General features: G+C 43.1%; 2 protein-coding genes across 2 annotated transcripts; one reads left to right on the top strand and one right to left on the bottom strand.

Annotated features, from left to right (window-relative positions):
• Positions 1–1,480: 1,480 nt before the first annotated feature.
• Positions 1,481–9,326, top strand: LOC118426242. Its single transcript, XM_035835513.1, has 6 exons — positions 1,481–1,496; positions 3,646–3,750; positions 4,271–4,410; positions 4,869–5,572; positions 6,177–6,411; positions 7,012–9,326. Exons 1-6 carry the CDS (start codon positions 1,481–1,483, stop codon positions 7,567–7,569), a joined length of 1,758 nt encoding a protein of 585 aa, XP_035691406.1. The 3' UTR covers positions 7,570–9,326.
• A 17-nt stretch (positions 9,327–9,343) lies between these two features.
• On the bottom strand, positions 9,344–24,244 carry LOC118426241 (TNF receptor-associated factor 6-like). Its single transcript, XM_035835512.1, has 13 exons — positions 23,581–24,244; positions 23,003–23,294; positions 22,475–22,649; positions 20,862–20,989; positions 19,951–19,999; positions 18,983–19,087; positions 15,081–15,254; positions 14,517–14,582; positions 14,144–14,221; positions 13,497–13,646; positions 12,747–12,930; positions 11,804–11,970; positions 9,344–10,517 (listed from the first exon to the last, which is right to left on the bottom strand). Exons 1-13 carry the CDS (start codon positions 24,242–24,244, stop codon positions 10,353–10,355), a joined length of 2,397 nt encoding a protein of 798 aa, XP_035691405.1. The 3' UTR covers positions 9,344–10,352.
• Positions 24,245–25,517: the final 1,273 nt, after the last annotated feature.

Here is a 25,517-nt window from a genome sequence, read left to right as displayed (position 1 = left end):
AACAGTCGGATTTCCAGCGAGTTCGTACGGAGGCGGTAATTACATTTGATCTGTCAATATTTTCACAACTGGAAACGGTATATCACAACGTTTTTTCATCGTTGCGTTCTTTTGCGTACTTATGAATAAAGCAATGTTATCAGAAACACAGGAAATGTACGAGACAATTTCTAGATTTGCTCTGAGTTATGAGTATTCAGATTCCCGGCCATCACGTGACTGGGCTGACCCAGACTAATTTGTACGTTGTGCTCTAGGAGCGAATACTGTAAATGTAGAAATGTTCGCGGTGGTTTTATGTTGGCGGTTTTCGCGTGCAAATTTACTGCGAACTTAAAACCACCGCGAAATTTTTTGCCATGGCAGTAAGAGACTACAATACATGGTGCTACCGCGAACTTAAAACCACCGCGAACACTCCTTTTCCCCCTACCGCGAAATTGAATCCCTGCGAACTTAAATGCATTTACGGTATTCTGTGCTCGCGAGCATCCTAGCGATAAAATATTAAGATAAGTTACCATGTTGAAAATAATACCTGTCATTAAAACGCTCACATGCATTTGCTATTTTTTCAAACATCAAAAGCAAACTGCCACACAAAATCAAGACCGCATCATGTCCAAGTAAAAAGATACAAAATCCATATGTTTAGCTGTGGTACCAAGGAAAGGTTACTAGGAGGCCTAAAATTGACCTTGACTTTCGTCTTTCAAAGATGAATAACGCTAGTTCACCTTTATCCGCGGGGTAACCTATATCCGTTGTTTCAAAAACCATGGTTTGAAATTGAAATATTTCCACAATATTTCAGTGGACCCGGCATTTTCAAAATATTGCTGTTTGAAACCACAGCCCGTCGAATTGACTAAATACCATCTTTTTAAAACCAACGGATATAGGTTACCCCTTAAAGAGGGGAACTAACGATACATAATGAATATAAGCACAATTTGTTCAGACTGTCTTAATTTAGGCTGATTACAGATATGCGGGAAGACTAAGACACAAATGCTTCACACAGTTATAGAACGACAGAGACACTTTTGATATATATCGCCGATTTACCTTTATTCGTGGGGTAACCTATATCCGTTATTTGTAAAGACAGGGTATCTACTAAGGTATACCAAATCGAAGGACTGTGCTTTATCTTAAAATATTTTGAAAATGTTGCTGTTTGCAGTCGATGTCCTTCGATTTGGTATACCTAAATACCCTGTCTTTAAAAACAACAGATATAGGTTACCCCACGGATAAAGGTGAACAAGCGTTATATACTTATTACATTGTCTTTTACAGACTGCAGACGTTTCCGTGGAATGTGTCTCTCGCGAATCTGACGTCACTCTCGCTGGCTCACAATCAGCTGACGTCACTTCCGACCGAGACTACACTGGGAACGACCCTTCATACTCTAAACTTGGCAAACAACAATCTCACCTCTGTCCCAGAGCAGCTCTTCTTCAAGCAAGTCCCGATGGTAGCACTAAAAGGTGAGTATTCAATTGAAAATTTCTTTCATACAAAAGATATTTTTCGTGTATTGCCTAGACTTTATTTCTCACATGCTTCCCTTGCCAAAAACTCCAAGCTGGGAACCTGGTTTGGTTATCGGTAAATGAAAACGTCTTCTTCATAAATAAGACAATGTTGATTTGATTAACGTTATATGGATGAAATCCACGCGCGCATCAATTTTATTCCGTTTTCGAAAACAACAAAAACAACAAGTATCTACTATGCCGTAAAATGAGCACATATTTCCGTGAACTGAAAAAAAATATCGCAAAACGGACTCGGGCACTTTAAGGCCTGTGACAATTTTGGTCGAACATGAAATTCGAACCACTGCGTGACCTCAGGTAACCCCGCCGGGCCGGAGTGTTTTTAGAACGGTCCAATGTCAGTACCTAATGTTACATTGCGCAAACAGGAACTTACGATGCACGGGCCACACTAACTACTTTTCTTGAGACTTATTAATGTTAAATGCTAAAGATATTGATCTAATATTTATCAAATATCGGCATAACTAGAAGCGGTTAACAAAAGGACACCCCCGCGAGAGCTGCAAGTGGTACAGTCCGAACATGCGTTCCGACCTCCCGGGGTGTGGAGTGGCGGGAAAACAGCGAGGCGCTCATACTTCAAGGAAACAGCAAAATAATGCTATAAATCGGTATTTCTAGCCCAAAATGATTGTATGGCAGTTGACTGATGCCTTATAAGGCTAACTGCTTGCGAAATTTCGCATTGATACAACAGCGATTTAACAGATACAGACATAAAACATTCATATTTTACTATCGGTTAACGTTACGTACAGTGAAACATACTTTGGTGCAGTTCTTGTAGGGTAAGTAGTGTTTCGTCGGCCCCTGCCCACATCAGGGCACCAGTTTTATTACGAGTTTTGGGCAGATTTAGGTTCATTAAGCCTTAGACCTTCAGAAATCAAGCGGGTCTTCTTGCAATATCTTTGATTTCCGTGGCTGTATTGATATTTGTACGAAAAATACCAAAAAATTGTCAAAAAAATCTGTTTTTGCCCAAAAATTGAGCCTTACCTAGGTATAGCGGCAAGATCCCCAGGCATATTAGATATCACAGAGATATAATCTATTACTCCAGAAAATATGACTCAGTTAGACAATCATTTCATAGTGGGCACAGACCCATTTTAATAGCATCCCTATTTTTTACCAAAAAATGGTTTTTTAAACCCAAAATATTGAGGATCCACAATTTTCTTGTCATCATATTTTGAATATGGGTGAATTACGTTAACTGGCCAAAAATTGTTGAAAACAGATGGTTACATCAAAAGTTATGACCATATAACTGCTCGACTGAGAATTTACAGGTGTCACAGGCCTTAAACTGCCTGTGGATGCTGATGAATGATGATCTTTATTTGCATGTTCCTGCCCATGTGGGCTAAATGCAGCAAATCCCATGATGGGATACTAAAGACTAAGTACTATAACATGTAGTATTACAATTGAATAAACAATACATCTGTAACTATGCTATCACTATATCTAACGTTTACATGACTCTTCCCTTTTCTTAAAACATGTGTATACGAACTCACAGAGTTTGTGTTGTGCAAAGTTGTCTGTGGTTGTCATTATATGTACAAACAGGTTGTCGTTGGTTAACTCTTTACATCGTGTATCTACACTGAGAGCACTGATAAAAGTGTTGCCCATGTCATTCTATAAAGAACACTCTATTATAAAATGGACTTCATTCTCTATACGGTTGGAGTTACAAAGTGTACAGAGTCTATTATTCGGAGGAGTCTGGTTGTATCTTCCCACTACTACTGTCAACGTAAACTCCACAGTCAAAGAAGAAGACGTACAAGAACAAAAATGAAAAATATATTGTTTGGCATGCCATACTCATCTGTGTGTTCAGTCATTTGTTCAACCTTCCTGAACGCTTAGATTTCATGCTGAAGGCAACTTTTCTGTTGCCCAAGTTTTTTTTTATTCGCACGCTCGCGTCAATTTTGGGGTTCCCAGAGGATGCCATCCGTATAATCAAAACATAATGGCCTAAAATATTAACACAGGATAATCGTCCGATATATGAGCATGCATTATTTGGCTAATTTGTCTCCCTTCTCTCACTTAGGAAACCCCTGGCACTGCGACTGTCGCCTGTCACTATTGAAGGACTGGGTACTTCAGCACTACCATCCCGATAGCACGTGTGAGTCATCCTACATTGGAGTTGTCGGTAAGTTGTTACGTTGTGTGTGTTTTTTTTGGGGGGGGGGCGAAATTCATGTGAAATCCACCCTGTTGAATAGCAATTTTGCATCTGAAAATTGAAAAGATCTCTACTACTGAAAAGCCTTCACTTCTGTAATCTTCAAAAAGAAGGATGATTTCGAAAGTCTTCATTTTTAAAGGGGCACATTGTATAATTTTGGTATCCAAACTGGAACTGGCCGGAAATAATCTCAATTAAAAAATCTTCATTTGGATTAACGTTTGCAACAAATTTTAATATCTACGCCTCATTCGTTCACATTTCCAACGTTGTTAAACAGCACAAAAGAAAGCCGAGAGTTAGTTTCGTTAGCCTACCAAAAACTCCCAGTGCGCATTTCTAGTCACCCGACAACGTCTAAAACACAACTAACCGCACTCCAACTTACGATGTATAAAAAAAGACCAAAACACTAACATTGTTTTAATGCTTTGATCGGTCAGATTCTCCAGTACGGTCCTTTAACATTGGCGTTTATTTACAGGAGGAAACACAAGCGTTAGTTCTGATCCCAGCAGTCTGTGCGCAGGAAGTCCAATGAACATCACTTCAATGTTCGCGCCGCCATCTTGCTTCACACCTGCTCGTCTGAAGGACCAGTGCCTCATTGGCGGGAACTTCTGCGTAAGAAAATTCTTATTTCAAAGCCATAGATCTACTGTAAAACGAAGAAGACAACTTTATTTACATTTGTATCTTATTACCTTCGCCAAGAAAGTTATGTTTTCGGTAGCGTTTGTATGTAGGTAACGTTATGTGATTATGTATACATGTGTGTGTGTGTGTGTGTGTGTGTGTGTGTGTGTGTGTGTGTGCGTGTGTGTGTGTGTGTGTGTGTGTGTGTGCGTGTGCGTGTGCGTGTGTGTGTGTGCGCGCGTGTGTGTGTGTGTGCGTGTGAGTGCGTGTGTGTGGAGGAACAGCATAACTCGAGAAGGATGGATTGCATATACTGTTTGACATGTAGGTAGGTCTTGCCTTACTCAATAGCTGCCAAAGCTAATTGTGGATCTGAATAAAGTCAAGCTCTGCCCTTGAAAGTTGTATGATTAGCCAAGACTTGAAAATATTTCCTATCTCTTCAGGCGGGAACCTGTTACAGTCATGCGGCACCATATGACGTCATCCCGAGCCTGACCAATCATCTCATGGTCCCCGCCGGTGAAGAAGTTGTGTTGAGATGCGTTTCTCCAACAGACAAAGACGGTAGTTTGTCGGAATGGTTTCACCCAAGCGCTGGTCCGATAGATGGCGAAAATAACTCCAGTCAGAGCATCTGCACCGACGCACACGACAACCTAGTTATCAAGAACATTCGGGCTGGTGACGCCGGTATCTATGCGTGCGCGCTGCGTCACCACGCAGACGTCAAGGGTTACGTCAACGTCACCGTTCTTGATGACAACTTTGAACCAGAGACACCAGTATGGGACCCGGGCTTTACACACAGCGTAACCACGCCCACTGTTGACATATCATCACCAAGGCAACATCAGCCTATGTCTTCTACACATCCACCAAACGATACTTCGGCGCGTTTCCATGGCAACGTCACCGCGGACACGCCCATAGACGAGCCGACCATACCAAGTCGTCCGGAAAGAGAGGGGGTGATCGAGGTGACGGTGAGGGACGTAACCAGCTATGCGGCGATGGTACGGTGGAGGACTCCGGCTTTCCTGCGCGGCTCGTTCCTGAGACTGTTCTATCACGAGGAGCAGGGGGGAGAGACAGGGAGGGTTTGGATGGACATGGAGCAGCGGAGCGTTGTCATCAAACCTGGCTTCAGGTAGGAACATCACAATTAACTGAAATCGATAAAAGCTTAGTTCCTCTGCTGTGCAGTGTTATGAAAAATGATTAATACTGTATAGGAATTTGAGGAATATTGTACTTCGTTCGATACTGTACATCTTGCTGTCTGATTTTAGTCTTGTACTACCGTTGCTTGTTTCTTAACTCTTCGCCTTCCGACAAGACAAAAATTAGTGACCTTCTAGTATAAAATTTAATGAATGAAGGACGGAATGCAAGAGCGAGTGAATTAGCAAATGAACGAAGAGTCAGAAGACTGAATGGATGGACGAATGAATGAGTCTGCGTCGTTTTCGACTCAGAAGATATAATTTGGCGACAATGTTTGCCACCTATGCTAGAACCCTAGGACCACTTACTTTGACACCCCGTTATGGGTGTCTCTACACTTTACCGTAGCTAGGTCATGTTGAATAATACCCCCAAACAATATTTTTTACATTTTTTGTATTCTGTCTTTTCAGTCATAATTTACATTTTGCATAATATTCCAATCATGAAGGCCATCCAGTGGAATGGGGCTTTGTATTCGATCTATTTGTCTTTTGTATTCATTTAACTGACTTCAACTTCAACAGGAGACACCAGCTGCAGAGTCTCCAGCCCAGCACGTGTTATGTGGTGTGTATCTCTGCCCACACCATTCCCGAGCAGGACGACTGTGTGCTGTTCCGTACCAAGGCCTCGGGAGTCAACCCGCTGTACTTCACCATCGTCCCCATCCCTCTGATCGGGCTACTCGCACTGGGCTGTTACATCAAGATCAGGAACAAGAGGCGCCAAATCAGACGACATTATCTCAACCCCTTTCAGGTCAGTTTTACGCATTACTAATTCATACCTCCGTACAAGGAGGTTATATAGAGATTATAACCTCCTTGCTCCCTAAAAGGAAGGCATTGTAGTCTGTTAGTGTGCTTGTGCTTCTTTGCATTGACGCGAGCCCACAGTTACCTATTTCAAGATGTAAGGCGGAAGTGGTGTAATAGGATACTCGAAGAATTGGAAGGATGGTGTGGCTCGTTACAGATGTCTTTACGCATGTCATGTTTGAATGTCTTGATTTTGGATGCGCCTTTAGTAATGTGAATATTGCAAGATGTACACTCGTAGGATACTCGGAGAATTGGAAGTATGCATATGGTAATGCTCGTTGCTGATGTTTCTATGCATGCCATGTTTGAATGTTTTGATTTGGGTAACATTTTAGCTGATTTAGCAAACGCGATTTCACAGCAATGGCTACTCAGTTAGTAACTACATTTCTATCATGACAACCTTATATCAAGAGTTTTGGAAATCATTTAAATGACGTCGTACGACTTAAGCCATAAATACACACACACGTTGCCTGCATGACAATAGATCATTTTGAATGCCACTTATCAGCTGGTATCCCTCTTCTTTCAACAGACCCTTGCTGAGAACACGTGGAACAGCCTGTCGCTCTTCGGTCCGGGTGTAGACGCCACCAGTCTGCGGCGGTCCGCAGGTGATTACCACATCTACGCCGTCCCCAGTGATGACGTCTATGATGACGTAGGGGACGTCATGTTAGATCCAGGCTCCAGCGTTGCTAAGTACCACCCGAGGCACTCATACCCGTGTAGAGAACCACAAGAGCACATCTACGCCCGGCCGTGCACGGTTAAAAAGACTATCAGAGAGGGACACCCTTGTACAAAGAAGAACGCAGCCGGCAAGATTCTACTACGACGTGGGTCGGGGTCTTACGAAAAGGCTTGTAGTGTGACGTTGCCCATGTTTAAGATTCCACTACCAAAAACGGACCCTAACGAAACAAGGAGTGCGTCTCTTTACGACGTTTACGCCAGCGCGTGCAGCGTCCGTTCGTCCTTCGCCGACCATCTTCGTCACGGTGTATTATCAGTCACGGGGACGGAACGAGGAGGAAGGCACATCCCACTCCCATGTACGTCAGACCTGCTGACGTCAGCGGAACACGTGTAGAGGACGACCTTTTTGTCGACGTCAGCACGGAGTCTTGTCAGATGGTTTTTGATGAGTCATCGGATGACGTCAGCATGCCCAGTTGGGAAGAGGAACAACATGCATGCTTGCAGGTGGATATACCACCATTCCATGACTTCGCAAGAAACGACAAATATAAAACTTTCGACAAGCGTCCAGCAAGTTGGTAGCTGTTGTCTCGAAAGAAAAAACATATTGCGCTTTTGATGTAACATTAGTGAAAAATACATTATCCATGTAGTCTTATACTGTAAATTATTGTGATAGTCTGTTAACGTTACTCACAAAAGAAGATACATGTGCGTCAATATTTCAAAGACTTTTATTTCAATGTGACAGAAGAATTTACATAAATACTCATATTATTTGCACATGAATATGATATAGATCTTCAGATGCGAATCCGACAAACATAATTATTTCAATGTGCCAGACGAATTTATATAAATAGTTATATTATTTGCACATTAATACAATATAGATCTTCAGATCCGAATCAGACAAACGTGATTATTTACATGATATTTAAGATTTGCTTCAGGGGACAACATGAAAAATGGTTACATTAAGAGTAGGTTTTATTTCAAATATGGTTCAAATTAGTTGGTATTAAAACTGGGAGACCCCGGCATCTCGGTTAGGGCTGCACAAGTTTTTTTTCGGAAGGGACGTGACATGGAATTCAGGTGTTCCAAGAGGACTAGCAAACGCTAACTGTAAAGCAGCAAAATTTGCTGCCCTATGTGCCAGCAGGCACTACAGGGGTCTGAAAGAGCGAATGGGCGTTATCCAAAAAAGGCACGCATTTGATTCAACAAGCGATATTCTGTTAAGTGCTAAAATATATATCTTTAAGTACATCAAGAGCCAGTCAGACCCGAAAGAGAGACCGTTACTGGTCTGTGAAACAGCAAGATCTACGAAAACTATATGTAATGTTTCTTGACTTACATCTTGTAGATATTCCTGTAATATACTTTTTAATTTTGCTCTATATACATATACATGTAATATATGCTCTAGTGAGTTACAACAACAAGATATTAACAACAATGACTACCTACATAATAAATATCTGTGTGACGTCCTTCTTTCTCATATATATTTATGATTTACCGTTCTATGACATGCGATATTTGTTGTAACATCTGCAAATATTAGACTCTATAAGGAACCAGTCACACGAATATAATCCGCCACTCTGTGTAATTGAAAGACTTGCTTTACAAAGGATTATTCTTCAACACAGGAGGCCGTTACTGGGCAATAAAGCGCCACAATGAATTATTAATAATAGGGTAACGATGCGGTGAATACATGAACGTCTTTCTTCCACCTGATTTCCGTTTGTGCGAATTTTTGAAAATTTTCATATGTTGTGGAATGGCAAATTTTCAATAGTTTCTAGGGAATGGTACATGTAAGAACATTCTATTATTATTTACAATATTCTGCCATTGTTTTTCTTCAAATTTTGTAAATGGGCGTCCGGGAACTGGGAAGAAAACAGTTCACACATCCTTGTAAAGTAAGGTTGGGTGTCATGCATCGATGGTTGACAAGCAGTGAAGTCTATAAATACACAGGGGCAAACAATACGGTTCATTTTCCTGGGGCAATAACCTAATTGTACCATTTGGAAAATGTTACAAAAACTTGTAAATATCTCAGACATGAAAGAATCACATAGATGTTTGAAAAGCATTCTTGATAAAGTAAATTTGTACAGTTACTTTCAAAAATGTTTACAAAACATGTACAGAAGTTCAAATATATAGATTAACATTTTCATATTCAATTTCTCTTTTTTTTTTCAATTTAGAACACGATTGTCGCTTAGATGTTCTTATATCTACAATTATTATAACTTACCAAAAATGTCATTCAAAAAACCCTTTCGATTGCTTTAACTGGGGGGCGTTCAGTTCAAAATTGGGAAGGGAATCTCGGTTGGGACCGCACCAATCTTTCGGAAAGGGCGTAAAATGATGTCCCATGTTCGAGCACATTGAAGAGGGAGGGCCAGGAACCCCCTCCTGTAAAAAGATATTCCCTGCTACAGAAATTGCTGACCTATGTACAACAATAAGTATATCTCTCTAGCACACGCATATATAGCAATAACAATTAATAATACAAAACGTTGTCGTTTTCTATTGCATTTCATGCCTTTTCTAAAACCTTTATGTTGATATAATTGCATAACACACAAAATAAGAGGTATTGGGTGTAGATATTTCTGCGATCCTATTATGTCATAAATGTAATTAAAAATGCATACATATATTCTATTCTTTGTAACATATCACCAAACTACATGATTGTATATTCACAGTGCTCAAATGTACTGTAGAAAGAGAAGTCTTCACTACAACAACAAAAGTACACAAAGCTCTGAGAGCTAATATTAATACTCGTCCAACAAATGGACGTTTCAACAGGATTTGAATCAACAACAACAACCACCTTTGAGATATTTACATACGGAATTGTATTCAGATAAAATTGATGCAGGGATCAAAACGGAGAAACGTATTCTTTTGGAACACAGCGGTGCTGTGGGGGCACGGTCACATACGTCGTACGATCTTCGTACGATCGACGCACGATCGCAAACAAGGGGAATCCTTGATACAATCGTGCATGTGTCCTGCAAAATTAGAAATCAAATCAAACTACGAAATCAAACTCGTACGACGATCTACAGTGAACGTGACCTTGCCGTGCCCTTGACTTGTGCCCCACTCCCCACCGACCCTTCGCTATGGAATAGAGGGCATGTTGGAGTTGTCGACCTGGACACTGATGAACATCGTGTTGTCCCGGATGTAGTCTCCCCGGTGAAGATGGGACAGGGGACAGAACATCTGGGTGCCAAAACTCGGGTTTCTCTCGTGTATGGGGCGACCCAGAAACTGCAGGTTGTCCTGAGAAAAGGGAGAAATGAAATAAGACATGTCCAATGACAAGAACATACTCCATATAGGCATTTTGATGACATGAGCTGGCTACCCTGGGAGCCAGACAGGACCGGGTAGCTGGCGAGTTTTGTTTGGTAAGCCAAGGCAGTCATCCCGTTGATCTCACATAAGCGCTCCGGGGAGTTTAAGCCTGAAGGAGTTATCGCTACCCTTGATAAGAGCAGGTGGACCTCATCTGGCTTAAACTCCCCGGGGCGCTAATAGGAGATCGGCGGGCCTGACTGTCTTGGACCACCGAATAAACTGTCCTAGCTGCCCGATCCTGGCTGGCTCCCAGGGTAGAGCTGGCGGACCACGTTCGCAAAGAGTGTTTCTTCTTGGAATCAGGACGACTCGGCCCTAGACCAACTCGGCCTCGTCAACTCGGTCCAACACCGAGGTCAACTAGTCTAGGGTTGTGGTAAGGATTGGGCTATGGTTAGGGTTGGGGTTAGGGCTAGGGCTAGGGTTTGGCGCATGTAAGGTTTAGAGTTAGGGTCGAGTTCGTAAATGGCTGAATCGTCCGATATTCATTTTTGTCACTTTGTGAAGACGCGGTCGACCACCCCTGGCCCTTAAGAGGTTGATCGAGGAGAATTTTTGCCCTCCAAGACAGTGAACCTCTTGTGTCTGTTATGCACAACAGAGTCATCTGGAGGGACTTCATAACGTCACCGGATGGATGGACTGAACTGAACTCGTCTTGTTATATAACTGGTGGCAGTATTTGGTCGACCAGGAGCAAAAATCACTAAGGGTTTTCGTATTCTTGTTAAAATGATCTCAACATAGCGAAAAGATAAATCGACAAGTAGACATAGCCACACTTTTAATGAAACTACTCTTAAAAGAATGAAACATGATAATATTATTTCGTCTTACCACTGCATGCTGATTTTGATTTTAGTATTGCAGTGGAAGAGAGAGACCAATCATTAAAGAATACATGTCCAGCAAACACTAAGCAATATAGTTTTCGTTAGTAGTGACATTCAAACTATACGTCGATGGATCCGACATCAAGGTGATAAGATACGCCAAAACGCACTTCCACAAGCAACTGGATATGATTTTGGAAAAGGTCAGACGTTTCAGACAGCCAATCGGTGTCACTGTCACCAACGAAAGACACTGGATGGCTGTCTTAGACGTCTGACCGTTTCCAAAATCATATCCAGTTGCTTGAGTAACTGCTTTTTGGCGTAAATTCAAACTATGTCATTTCGGATCAACGCATTGCTACTCCTTCCTACCTTGCAGGTGTTTGGCTTGATGACGTACTCGATGTTTTTCCTGGCATCAGGATCCTGACACTGGTCAATCACGGAGATGATGACCTTCTGCGCGAAGGGCCACGGGAGCAGGGCGTCAAACTCTCCCTTTATGATGCACATGAACAGCGACATGAACTTCCCCTTTCCTGTAAGTGCAGAACAATCAATATATTTCCCTTCCGTGACGGTAAATATAACTAGAAAGATAACATCTGCAAGCAAATGCATAATGTTAAACTTTACGCGGTATGGCCTATCAAACAAAATACCGCTCTGCTTATTCTTACTAAAATACATTCATATATACATCTGGTGACCAGCCCCTGTCCTGCCACTTGCTGCATCATGTCATGGAATTCCACAGGATGGCTACTACTTTCCTACTAACCATGTTTGATTTTGACAGCCGTCTGGTCCAGGTCATTGACCTTATTTGTTTGGAGGAGAAGAAGACGATGAGTGAGTGAGTGACCGAGTGAGTGAGTGAATGAGTTTATGAATGAGTGAGTGAGTAAGAGATGGGTGAATGAGTGAGTGAGTGAGTGAGTGAGAGATGGGTGAGTGAGTGAATGATTGAGTGAGTGAGTGAGTGAGTGAGTGAGAGATGGGTGAGTGAGTGAATGAGTGAGTGAGTGAGTGAGTGAGTGAGTGAGTGAGTGACAGATGGGTGAGTGAGTGAATGATTGATTGAGTGAGTGAGTGAGTGAGTGAAGGAGTGAGTGAGTGAATGAGAGATGGGTGAGTGATTGAGTGAGTGTGTAAGTTCTTGAGTGAGTTCTAGAGTGAATGATTGAGTAAGTGTGTGTGTGTGTGTGTGTGTGTGTGTGAGTGAGTGACTGACTGACTGACTTACTGACAAAGTGAGTTAGCGAGTGAGTGAGAGAGAGAGAGTACATAAAATTGCCCTAGATCTTTCGCCCACCTTGCCCGTCTCCATTGGGACAAATGGATATCGCCATCTTGTACCCGTACTTGCTGCTGAGGAACATGGGGCTGTATAAAGACACCCTCCTTCCTGCCTTGGCGTCCGCTAACTTCTCGTTATAGCTGGTGATCTTCCACAGGAGCTGGCAGCCGTTAGCTTTGTCCATACTTCCGACGTTAGTCTGTGATAAAACAAAGACGAAAGACGCATGTATAGGCAACGTGGCAATCGTATATACGTATGTAGTTTACACGTGGAAAAGAGAAAAACTTCAAACCAAGTTTGGTATTGTCCTGCACTGCCTTCTATATATCAAAGAGCACTTTCAAATTCATCATAGCAAATTTGACTTACTTAGAGAAAATGTGATCAAAACAAGTAAAAAAAAAATCAAAATTGTCGACTAAACTCCATCAACCCTGCTCACTGAATGGACCCGTCTACTGCTACTTCCGGTCCGTGAGGCCAGAGACACGTGACTGCAGCAGTAGGCCATAAATAAGTGCCAGATAACCTATGTCGCACCCCGTCACAATTCATTCCAGTGACGAGTGATGGTCTTGCGAAAATAAGTTTGTTCATAGCATCGTTTATGAACGCAGATGAATGCCTATGCTACAACTAATATCTCTGTTGTATTTTATCTGTCGACCCTTACCTCCCTTATGACGTCAATGAAAAGCGGTCTACAGGTCGATTTGAACTTCTCGTGAATAAATAAAGGTTCAAACAAACAAACAAACAAACCTTCATAGCCTCTACTGCGACGACGTTGTCGATTAGTTTCTCGGCATGGTTGGTGATGCGGGTTGAATTGTGCATGCTCAGGTTCACGGTCTTCTCCAGGTGCTCAGCTACACTCCCTTCCAGATGCACCACCATGTGCTGTCTCTCCGCCTGGTGGGAACATGAGTAAACAGCTCGTTTGCGCTGATTCATATGTTCATACTTTGTCAAACCTTTACATGTGACCACCTATATATACCCGGCCAATGTGACCAATTTTTGGTGGCCATTAGATAATTATCCCATCGATACATGTAGCAAGTATCTTGTCCATATAGATCAATTTTTTAGTCTCTTGGGTGGTCTTCTTGCGGAGTGTTGACTGTATAACAGACTTTTGGAATTTTTGTTATCATCTTTAAAACAAAATATAAGAAAACATGGAGAGCCTCATCAAGTCTTCTACATACAATGCTTCGCAAATCGACATGCGATATTACTTGTTTTTCCACATTTCGAATGTTTTCTAAGCTCCTGCCCTTGGTGCTGATTCATCGAATGCTACGCACAAAAAGCCCATATTCCGTACATCCGGGTCTGATTTTGAATTCTAATGTATTATTGCGGCATGTACCATCGATATCAGTGACATAAGGAGCTTAGGGTACCTCAAAGGCGCAGCCAGCTCCCCGGAACGGACAGGGTATGATCGCTTTGGGGCACTCTTGGGCGGTGTGATAGACGAGCTGGGGTAACGGTAGAGTAAAACACGTTATAATACATTGGTGATTCGGATAACGGTGCGAACAGAAAATTCCATTGCAACTGCACAGTTTGCGTCAATAGAGCTACTATTACTTTTAGTATCACTTTTCTATGCTTGTAAGTAGGATATTTACTGGTGAGCATTAAAAAGTCTACTGTTGGTAAGATAAATTGTTAAGAGTTCTTCAGAGCGGCCGTTAACACAATGCCTGTCTGCGGGGGAAAGGAAATATCCATTTACTGAATCAACAAAACTAAGTGCGAAATTCCCCTCACCTCTTGCCGTGGCAGCTCCTTGGCGTCACAACCGTTCGGACACGACATGGGGAACTTTTCGCACACCTGGGATGCAACAATCGTCATAGTCAAACTTAAAACTGTGATATGACAATATTCCCTCTTCTTCACGTTCACGTCTTAAATTCGTGATTATCATCTACAACATGTACAAACAAGAAATCAAAGATCTCAAACTTAAGAGTTTTCGTGAACCTCTTGTTTCATTCATTGTTTTGAATTTCTTGCTTATTCATATAGTTATACCAGCCTGTGGGAACAACTTTGGACCCGGGCCAAGCCAATAACCTTCCCATCCTGCCAGTCTCCGCTTACACCATCTTCCGCCTCACATTCTGTCACTATAGAATATCCTCATAACTAGATACACATACCAAGATAAAGAAACACATAGACCGAAACCAATACATCCGTTCTCGCGTAGGTACAATAAACTGCTATCTACACGTATTGGGTAACGCTAATATAGTGTGTTAAAACGTTCGCTCGAAGGATAGGGCAATAGTATGATAATCTGGGGAGAAAAATACGGAGACATTTTACCTTGAGATGTTCTATCTCGTCCTCTTGCTGCACGTTCTGCCCGCAGAAGTCGCAGGCGCTCCCCCGCTTGGGGCAGTCGTTGGTGACGTGGGACTGGAGAAAGCGCTTCTGGATGTCCGCCCCGCAGCCGTTCGGACAGGGCTCGGTGGCGTGCTCACAGGACTCGTCATGGCCCTAGATACAAGAACAGATAGTTACCAACTGTTGTCTATCCTAGCTTTACTCTAGTGCAAAGTCAAATGTGCAAAATGTACCTTTAAGTCGACAGAGGGAATGTTGTAGCCTTCCTCACCTCCTGATTTTCGAGTCGAGCTTTTTTCTGACGGTATATCAGATTTGTTGCACGCGGCTTTATCTAGCCTGACCTGTAAAGACTGTTGTAACTCTACTTAAAGCAAGAAACGATGACAAATATATTTCAGGTCACACGCAACAGAGTGCAATGGAAACCAATTGCAAGAGAACCGATATACCGTACCCGCAGAAGAAAATGACTAATGGAGCCTTCTTGTTCTATGGTCACATTTACGCCGGAGCCCGTCGGGGGCGTAACCCCGGTTAGGTTCTGAAGCCGTTGGGGGGGGGGGGGGATACTACAGCGCTCTCGGTGATTGTTAGGTGATTGGGGTCACCGGGCCCCGGGTTGACTTAAACTACGACTTAAAAAAAAGCAACGGCCCCGCTGTGCCCCAAATAGCCAGGCAGTCGCAAGGTGTCTCTCAAAGTACTAGGCGGGTTCCCTTTTCCCAATGTGACTCTAGTATAGCGCATGTGCCGAAGAGCTGTCATTTGTAGCCCTTTGCAATATTCTGAATTCCAGGCTACTTTATCCAGGTATTCTCGCGTGCGACTAGGAAACAAAGCTTGACAGAATCAGTGTTATAATAATCACCACCACACAAAAGAACGCCATGAGTACCTGTAAAGAGATAAAATCGCCAGGCAAACCTTAATGCAGAGAGAGGATTTTGTTCAGTAGGTGGAACTGTGAATAGCACCAGTCTTTCGTTTGTGTGACTCCAATATTGTACAGCCTTTGTTGTCCTTTTGGGGGCCAAGATGGGCAAGTGTTCCAATCCTTTGAAATCCACAAGGGTTGGACACAATAAAAAGTCCCTTGTCCGTTTCAATACATGTATTTACCTTCCCCTTCCCCATATGAGGAAAGGGAGATACTTTGTCTTAAATTATTTGGCACTTGTCTTCCGTCCCTTGCAAAGGAACAAACACCTGCCTGTGGGCGCCACGCCCTAGTCTCAAGGCTATATGATGTTTTCTTTGGTAGGAAGGTAACCTGGAACATTGTACCAAGAACTCCTATTTTACCTTTGTAGATTCTCTGTATCTGCATCTATATCGCCGGTATACGTATAACAGATCTTTGGCATAAAATGCCTGCTTTGTACAGTCAAGCTGCCACACATAACCTTTCCATATTTAGTTAACAGTATTGTTTAAAGCTATCCAATGAGGACGACCTACTGAACGATTTGCACTATACAATACTTCTATGGAATACGAATTTTTGAACGTCTCAATCCTGGGTTGATAACTCTGGTACTTGAAGACACGACTATTTTTTCGGACAAAATTGTGTAAAAAAAAAAGTCGTACACGGCAATACGTGGTCTGAACAACATCTTGTTCTGAGAAAAGAAAACAAGTCGGTCGATTTTCCGTTTAACTAATCCACTGCAGGGAAACCGTAACGTAGGTAACACACCCGTTCTGAAACGCTAGTTCACCTTTATCCACGGGGTAGCTTATATCCGTTGTTTAAAATAACAGGGTGATTTGTGGATATCAAGTCGACCGACGGTGGTTTCAAACTGCAGTGTTTTCAAAATACGCACAAAATACACAGCTTGAAACCACTGTCCGTCGACTCGATAGCTCTAAATACACTGTTTTTACAAACAACGGATTGCTTACATGCTTACTAATACTAATACAGTCAAACCTGTATTGGGGGCCACCTCTACAGAGGGGCCACCTGTCCATAGTGGCCACTTTTTGTCGGTCCCTTGGGTATTTTATCTACAAGTTGCCACCTCTATACAGAGGCCACCTGTCTATAGTGGCCAAATTTGTCCGGTCCCTTGAGTGGCCACTATAGACAGGTTTGACTGTACTAATACTTAGTTGAGTAGGTGTCGCGTTGATGGTTTGAGCGATAACACATTATAGCATATGATTCACAAGTGATACACATGCTCTAGTTGTGGCTCTTTCCAAGCATTGGATCGATTGAACTTCACCACCAACACCGTGCAAATCGGACTTGAGACTGGGATTCGAACCCGCAACTTTGCGGTCCTGACGCGAGATTGATCACCCCCACATGATATTAGAGCGACACATTACTAAAAAGACCACAGTACGCACGCCATTTTTCGTCCACTGAAAACTCTTCAGCCTATCTTGAAGAAAAGAATACTAGTATCGAAACAACTTCTTGTAAACATTATACCGCTACAGAGAGGTCTTCAGGTGTAAGATAGTATTTGACTGACACTTACTTCAGCGCCCTTAGTTTTATCCTTAGCCTTTCCCGATCTTGGCTCTTTCGTTCCATTTCTCTCCACGCCCATGCCCTGTGAGTCCGCCCGATTTCCACTGTCCTCCCCGCCCTTTTTACCCGGTGTTCCATCGGCCTTGTGTGAACCTGACCCGATGGAAGTCTGACTTCCATGTGTGCTGCTCCCGTTCCCCGAATCCGGCCGATCTACTGATCCCGACTGGGTCACAGTTTTGGTTCCATCTCCCACGTTGTCGCCTGCTTGTTGTATTTCTCCCGGTAGCAGCGGGGCCTCAGCGTCCGCCATGCTAGCTCAACCTTCTCTTCTTCTTCTCCAGCCAAAAACGTACTGTTCTCTCTGTATCTATCTCTAAAACTGATCTCCAACAACTAACGGAAGATTTCAAAGTAATTTGTCAGTAATCCAGTGCCACTAGTCCACCAAAAATTCCATGGTTTTCGACGACATACGCTATGAACACTTCGCATTACCACGACGATAAAAAACACTGCCTGTTGCGTCGTTCTTTTGAAATTTCTCCGTGCAAGGTCGTTAATTGCTCATCATCACAATGGACTCCTTATCAATAATGCATGGATCTGGCATAGCAGCGCACCTTATTTTGCAAAACATACACTCGCATCGTCGACGAAAACAGTTCTGTGACGTGGACCGAAGTTTATTGACTTTGCTCATGAATTATTAAAAGTTCTGAGTGCTCTTTTCTAGTTAGGCCATTTTGTACTGTAGCTTCTATCAGGCTTGTTTTGGGGCTGAATAGTAATGATAGTTTATGACCTATCGTCTCTTTCAAGTTACTAATACATTTTTTGTGGGGGGAGGGTGCAAGGTGAGTCTGGGGAAATCCGTGAAAAGTTGCACCCAAGAACAGAATTGATAAAGTTGCATACATTCGCACATAGGGCTTACCAGAGTGGCACTAAACTTGTGGTGTGGCGCCCGACAGGAAAAATGGGAGGGGGGGTAGTAATGACCTGGAGAAGGTCAATCTATCGAAACCTTCAAGACATGCAGAGATGGGTTGCGGCAAGGAAGGGGGTGGGGTGAGGGTGGGGGTGGGTCTGGGGTTGAGGGCGACGGACAACAAAATGTTGATGGCCCGCTTCAGTACTACCCACTGACATGCGATGACGATGATGAGGATGATATATTAAGCATTTAGTCACATGAACATCGACCTAACATGACCAGTATCACTTCTACATATATTGGTATGTAAATACTGTTTGTTGGAACATTTTGGGACATCGCACATCTGTCGCATGATTCACTAGTATTCTACAGGGGTTTGAGTCTTTACACCCATCTCTATCAAAAGTACGACAGTTTATATCTTGGTGCATACAGGGATTAAAACTTCACCTGATGTTCGTCGTAGCGCCCCCTCCAGTTACAACCACGAACTGCATTCGAACAGCGCACTGCTAACGCTGCAATCTCCAGCTGAAGGCTCTTGTTGGGGTACGCCTGTTGGGTAAGCATTTATGAAAGCGACCATCATATCAGACATAGATTATGCAAATCAGAGCGTCATTTACATAATTATCGAAGATATTATCCAACATGCTTCCTTGCCTAGATGAGTCTATCACACTTTGAGCAACTTGTGTTATTTGGGTGAAGAAAATGATCAACTGATACGATTCATGCACACAATGACCTTATTGGAATATAAATGTCACTCAAAATGGTTAACATCATTTCACTAAGGTATGCGATCATGGAATTCTAGTTCTTATCGAGAACACTTTCTAGGTGGTATGCACACATTAGGGCTGTCCTTGGTGCTGAAAAATGCATCAGACGAAGGAATAGACACAAGTAAGCATTTGCATATTATCCACCAAGCGCCATTTAAGCAAATACAATACCTGATTTCTGATACATGCAAAAAGGGGTATCTCGCGAGAATGCGCCAAAGTGCGCAATAGGAAATTGCGGCAGCATTGCGAATTTGTGCCAATTTTTTCCTTTCGGTCAGACAGGAGTGCGTCACATTTGCAAATAAAGACTAGAGAAGACCCAACAAAATGGCCGCACCCGGAATGCCACATTCTCATTTTCGATACAAGATAACTTTGTTGAAAATTGCAGTATTGTTATTGAATTAAAAACCAATGTACAATTCTTTTAAAAATCATCAAAATGATATCTGTAGTGATAAATTTTTGTTATTGTTTCATGCCGCTTTACGTCATTTTACAAATTGCGATTTCTTTTCTTTTTATTTTCCGAAAATCAAAATTTAAGGCAACAAATAAGCGTCAAAGGCTTTTCGCAATTCGGCGCATTGCAGTAAGATACCCACTTAATGATGGAAGATTTCTTACCTGGTCCCTGGAAATTGTCTTGTTGTCAATGGGGCAGACACCGGATGTTCTGGAAGTGGGGAGGGAAAGTAAGAAATAGTTTACGTAACTAAGCAAGGGTTTGTTTAGTAACCATAACTTGTAACTCAATGCTGAATTGAGGTTAGAAGATGTATTTCGTGTAAACTACAAGTTCACTCTTATTTGTGTATGGTCGACGTCAGTCCCAATTACTCAACATTTTCATGCAGGTAAAGGTTGTGTGAAATTGGTTTTCGTCAAAATCAATATTTCGTCAAAAGTAGCAAAGTTTGCTATTTGGGGAGCTTTTGACCCGGGTCCCGGTAACAAATAGACACTGTGACCTATGGGGAACATGGAGTGGCACCGAAGTCTACCAAGACAAATTTGTGGCTTCGAAGCCGCTGCAATTGGTACCTAAGCCTTACAGAGTATGCAGGCCGAATATACACCTTTCTCACGCGGCGGCTATGATAGATTGAAGACGAGGTCAATGAGGCAAAAAGACAGAACTTATTTCTAAAATCAGCTCCCATTTAGTTTTTTCCCCAGACCACACAAGTTTTCACAATATAAGAACAAATACTAAGTATCATAACTAGTGTTATGCAGCGAAATATGTAGCAATTTAGACTCCCGTATTGATCCCATAGTCCCTTAAGAGAAAAATAAAAACATAATAATGCAAATATTTGAAGGACATACAGCCATTCTCTTATTGGTCAATTTCCTAATTTCCATGCTATAATGGGTTGAGCTGCTAATTATGATGGACAGTCTTTTGTTTGCCTCAATGAACTCGTTTTAGATCTATCATGGCCGCCGCGTGAGAAAGGTGTATAGGTCTGTTCAGCCACCTGAGAGCTTGTAGCACTACCAGTACTACCAACAGATCCTCGATCAAGGCTCACCTGACCAATTCCGGTACACACTGTGAGCACACGTGATGCCCACATTCCTGGAATTCCACCGGGAACCTCAGCACCTGCTGACAAACGGGACACTCGTACCGCTTATCCAGGGGCACCTCAAAATGCACCTGCATAAAAAAAGGGTGAAAGATCAAGGTACGCGATATACTAGCTACTCAAGCAACTGGATATGATTTTGGAATCGCTCTTCAACAGATCTGTTCAGTGTCACTGACGAAAGGTAGGAGATGCTACCTGAAACGCCTGACCGTTTCCAAAATCATATGCAGTTGCTTGAGTAGCTGCTTTCTGTGGATGTCTAACGCCATTTAATTGAAGTAAGATGAAAGTAGTCCTATATGCCATAGCCCTTTTGAGGAAGTAGGGACAGTTGGTTCTTATCTTCTGTGTCTAGGGCATAGTATTGAAAGGCGGAGCCAAACCCTCTCTTTCCAACGGCTTTTATACCTCACCGACTAAAGTCAGGAACCCATTTTTACACCATGGTAAAGTGTCAACCTTTATCTGCGAGGTAACCTATATCCGTTGTTTACAAAAGGGTACTTAGGGATTTCGCAATCAGTCTACTGATGGTGGTTTCAAACGTTTTGAAAATATTGTAGTTTGAAACCACATCCGCCAACTTAGTATCCCTAAGTAGATACTGTGCATTTTAAGACAACGGATATAGGTTACCCCACAAAAATGCTTCTTCTCATTTTAAAGCGTCCTTAACTAGAGTGCAAAAGATAGGATTCTATCATTGAATTGATGATATCCGGCCGATGCCACCAATGACAATGCACAATATGACATGGCGAAATGACAAGCTTAAGGTATTTTGAATGGACCATATTAAAGAATAGAATAGTCAATAATATACTTCTGTATACAGCTACAGCATTACGTCAGATCGCTAGAATTTATAGAATGGCCCCGACAAAAGGAGCTAGACATTCCGTGACAAACATGGCTTACGGTAGATGAAACCTGATATTGAGGTGTGTCTCGCTCCTCTATGTCTTGCTACCAAAAGGATCGACAGCATTCTCTATGTGCATGTCAGTAGGCCGTTGATACGATGATTTTGCTTAGAAAAAAATGTTAAACTATTGATCCAACACACCGTCAATACATTGTACACTAAATAGGTTATTTCGTGAAGGGACTAAAAAAAGCTATCTGCGTCAGAACCCAACAGCGTTCATTGAACCGGGACGGGGGCCGCTACGTACTACCGACCTTTTTTTTTTTACTTTGGAGTACGTCACATTTTTGGAAGGTGGCGTACAGAGGTGGAAAATTTGGTGGGCCCAAAATTCATTCTCATAACTTTTTCCATAAAATTGTACCGCCAATTGTATACCAGCAAAGATGAACGCGTAGGCTATAGATCTGTATTCTGACCTACACATGTACCTATATAGCATAGACTGTTCTCCATGCTGTTATGAAGTCTTTTAGGTATATGTTATTCGCCTGTTTAACGTTTTTAAGTGCGCCCGCAGGTATTGTATTATACTTGTAATGTATTACAAAATACTTGTAATGTATCACGTGTACACAACCTAGAGGGCTGTTTTATAGAATAAATCATTCTCATTCTCATATACCTCTGCTTGTTCCGACCGCTGGGAAGCGCTTGAGCAGCCACTGCTGGATGAGACCGCCGACATCACGGACATCCCGGTACTTGGTCTCCCCCCGCTGTTCTTACTGGGCGTGCGTGGATTCGACACGCTTTCTCCTGGCGCCGCTGCGCGCATAGACATCACCGATGTTTTCCCGCTACGAAAGAGAAAATCAAGGTCTAGATTTGTAGTAAATCTGTTCCATGCATCGTTTGATTGCCTTTTCAGCACAAAGGACGGGTCCAAAAATCTGTTTCTCAAGTACATGTACCATTATTATTTCTAATATTATAAATGAAAATGAATGATTCTATGCCAATCACTTAGAAGTAAACTAATACAAACAAAGCTAACTTAGTATTGGTTTCTCCATCAAACAAGAAAAATATCAATAAATGATTTCGCGCTGTGACAATTTAAGGCATGAAATTCAGATGAATATGTCTAGTAAATAAATTCTTCCATTGCAATTACTACGGATATGTTCTGTGCCACTGTAACTTTCCTTACCCTAAACTGCCAATTACTTTCCCCAGGAGTCCTTTCTTGCTGGAGTTTGCTGAGGCCGCCCGGGCGTCTGGTGGCTTCGGGCTGGGACGCGAGGATGGCCGACCGTCCTGGCTGCCGCGCCGGTACTCCTGGATGTCCCTCGGACTCGGGGAGGGCGACTTTCCGACGACTTCGTCGACAACGTGAACTTCGGCGGGAGCGATGCGGTTGGGCCGAGGGGAGAGGGCCCGAGATCGGGCGGACTCCGGTCGCAGGCTGGCCCGACTACGGGATCGGGACGACGGGCGGGACCCTGTTGAAAGGGACATTGAAACTTAAAGTTTATCGGTGACATCCATTTTCTCTCTATTTCTCTCTTCTACGGGTACTGGATATGGCTACGTGTACTGGATATGGCTACAGGTACAGGATATGGTACAGGATAGGGCCACGTGTATGTACGTAATGGATAGGGCTACGGGTACTACTAGAAATAAAGCTACCACTGAGAGAGAAAAGAGGGATTCCTACTTGTACTCGGATATGTAGCACGACTGCTGGTATCTCAGTATCCACAAAGTCTACAATACAGTACTCACCTGCCCTGCTGCCCTGCCGTGACTTCAGCTCAGCCCTAGATCCCGCCGTAGATGGCCCACTCCCACCTGACCCCTTCCTACTCGCGGCTGAGCCCGACCTGGACGGCCCTGCGTCATCCTCAAGCCACATGTCTGCTTCCCGCAAAATGTCAACCGTCGATTGGGACAGGGACTCGTCCAGCCAGCCGTTCTCCTGCGGTTTGGTAGCGGCGGAGGGTTTGGGGGACTTCGCCGGTCGTTCGGGCGCTTTGTCCCCGCTGCTCCTTGGTCTAACGTCGGCCTCATCGTCGCCCCACTCCGCACTGGGATCTTTCACCTCCGCTGAAGTCTTGGGCCTACTGCCTGCACTAGGCCCTCCTGCACTTATACTCTTACTAGAAGAGCTGGGACGGGACACGGCTGGTTTTGAAGACGCTTTGCTGCCGTTCCACGAGGTTTCATCATCAGCCCAATCATCGCTGGAATCCTTCTGCTTCGCAGACGACCTCGGCCTGTTGTCGCTGCCTCCTTCCGGGCGTCTCTTCGCCTTAGCAATGCTTGAAGACGACGTCGGTCTTGAAGAAGCTCTTGAGCTAACGTTGTCTCTGTCGTTCTTGTTACCTGCAGCGGCGTTTTTTGACGATGTGGCCGGGATAAATTCGTCAAACTCGTCCCAGTCATCCATAGTGACGTATCATCTGTCGGGAAAAGTCTTGTGAACTCTAACAACCGCGTTTTGAGTCCCGCATTCCAACTCTCAAACCCTTACGCCTGCTTCTGCTGCTGGTTTATCTTTCCTACATCTTTTCTGCGACGGAATTGAAGTTTCTTATGATCGCCGTCGCTGCGATTCTTGTCAAACGTTACCGTCTAAGATGTCTGCTGCGTCAAGCTGGGGTGGTAACCGACAAGTGTCACCCAGGTAACATGATACAAGATTTACAACAACAACAAAAAAACACCCGTTCGTGACAGCCTCCTTTCTTCTTTTCTGATAGCAAAGCTACAGTGTAGTATACACCATTTGTTTAGCGAGCTTCTGTAGCGCCTATAGAATCATAAAGAGGATACGTTCGTTTTGTTGGAAACAGACGCAAAGTTTACGTTGCGTATGAATAATTGATGTTATAAAAGCAAGGAGAGCAACTACCATTTCTTTGATGAAAATTGCTATCATTGTGTGGTACACATAGCTGTTCATAAGAATGTACCCTTTTATTTGAGATCCGAAACACGAAGTAGTCCAACTGAAAATCCGGATATATGCTGCATGATGAAACCATTGTTATTTTAAGCCATTGTATAAGATACCAATTATTTTTTCTGTGCGCGCGCGTGCGAAGTTGGCCGTGTCATTTTGTCAGAGTTAAGTTATGCAACCACTTTTGTGTGGTTTCTGTCAAGGGGAAGAACCAAGGTTAATCCACTATGTTACTTTTCGCGCAAAGGTTTCAGATGTTATTTCATCCTGAGGACACACCCAAGTTTATTTTGGATACCAATTGGAGGGTGCCTGACCTCAAGTCTAGCGCCGGTCTCTTCCGTTTCCGAGCTAAGTCGCAATGGCATGTAATGGCCCGTTTTTAATGGGGGTATAAAAAAATAAGAAAAATAAAGAAAACTACACAAGAGGGATGAGACGTTTTTTCACTGTTTTCATTTTTTTTTAAAATAATTTCAAAGAGCATACGAGAGAAGAAGGAAAGAAAAAGGGATGTGTCAAGCTACCCACAACAGGTTACTTGTCCGCCGAGCTCCCACCAACCCACTCCTGCCAACTTGACACATCCAAATAAAAAAGACATACGAAACGTACAAGACAGACAGTTCATACCAGTAGACTGATACGACTACAGGGAAGTAGGGGATTAAAAGCGCAGGCGCAGTTTCCCCCCGTCGACCCTCGCCTACTGCACTGAGCACCACAGAGACATAAACGTAATGGCAGCCAATTAATA

This window comes from Branchiostoma floridae, chromosome 11 (genome assembly GCF_000003815.2).
Source record: "Branchiostoma floridae strain S238N-H82 chromosome 11, Bfl_VNyyK, whole genome shotgun sequence".
Classification (NCBI taxonomy): Eukaryota; Metazoa; Chordata; class Leptocardii; order Amphioxiformes; family Branchiostomatidae; genus Branchiostoma; species Branchiostoma floridae.
The sequence above is the reverse complement of the archived record's forward strand: the minus strand, read 5'-3'. Positions and strand labels throughout refer to the sequence as shown.

What these genes read in the sequence shown, in the direction of transcription:
- LOC118426241 (XM_035835512.1), bottom strand. Translation starts at nt 24,244, where the DNA reads ATGGATGACTGGGACGAGTTTGACGAATTTATCCCGGCCACATCGTCA. An exon ending in ACGGCAGGGCAGCAGGGCAG is followed by an intron (nt 23,295 to 23,580) that starts GTGAGTACTGTA and finishes CCCTTTCAACAG; the next exon opens with GGTCCCGCCCGTCGTCCCGA. An exon ending in AGACAATTTCCAGGGACCAG is followed by an intron (nt 19,088 to 19,950) that starts GTAAGAAATCTT and finishes CTTACCCAACAG; the next exon opens with GCGTACCCCAACAAGAGCCT.
- LOC118426242 (XM_035835513.1), top strand. An exon ending in ATCCTACATTGGAGTTGTCG is followed by an intron (nt 3,751 to 4,270) that starts GTAAGTTGTTAC and finishes GTTTATTTACAG; the next exon opens with GAGGAAACACAAGCGTTAGT. An exon ending in TCATTGGCGGGAACTTCTGC is followed by an intron (nt 4,411 to 4,868) that starts GTAAGAAAATTC and finishes CTATCTCTTCAG; the next exon opens with GCGGGAACCTGTTACAGTCA.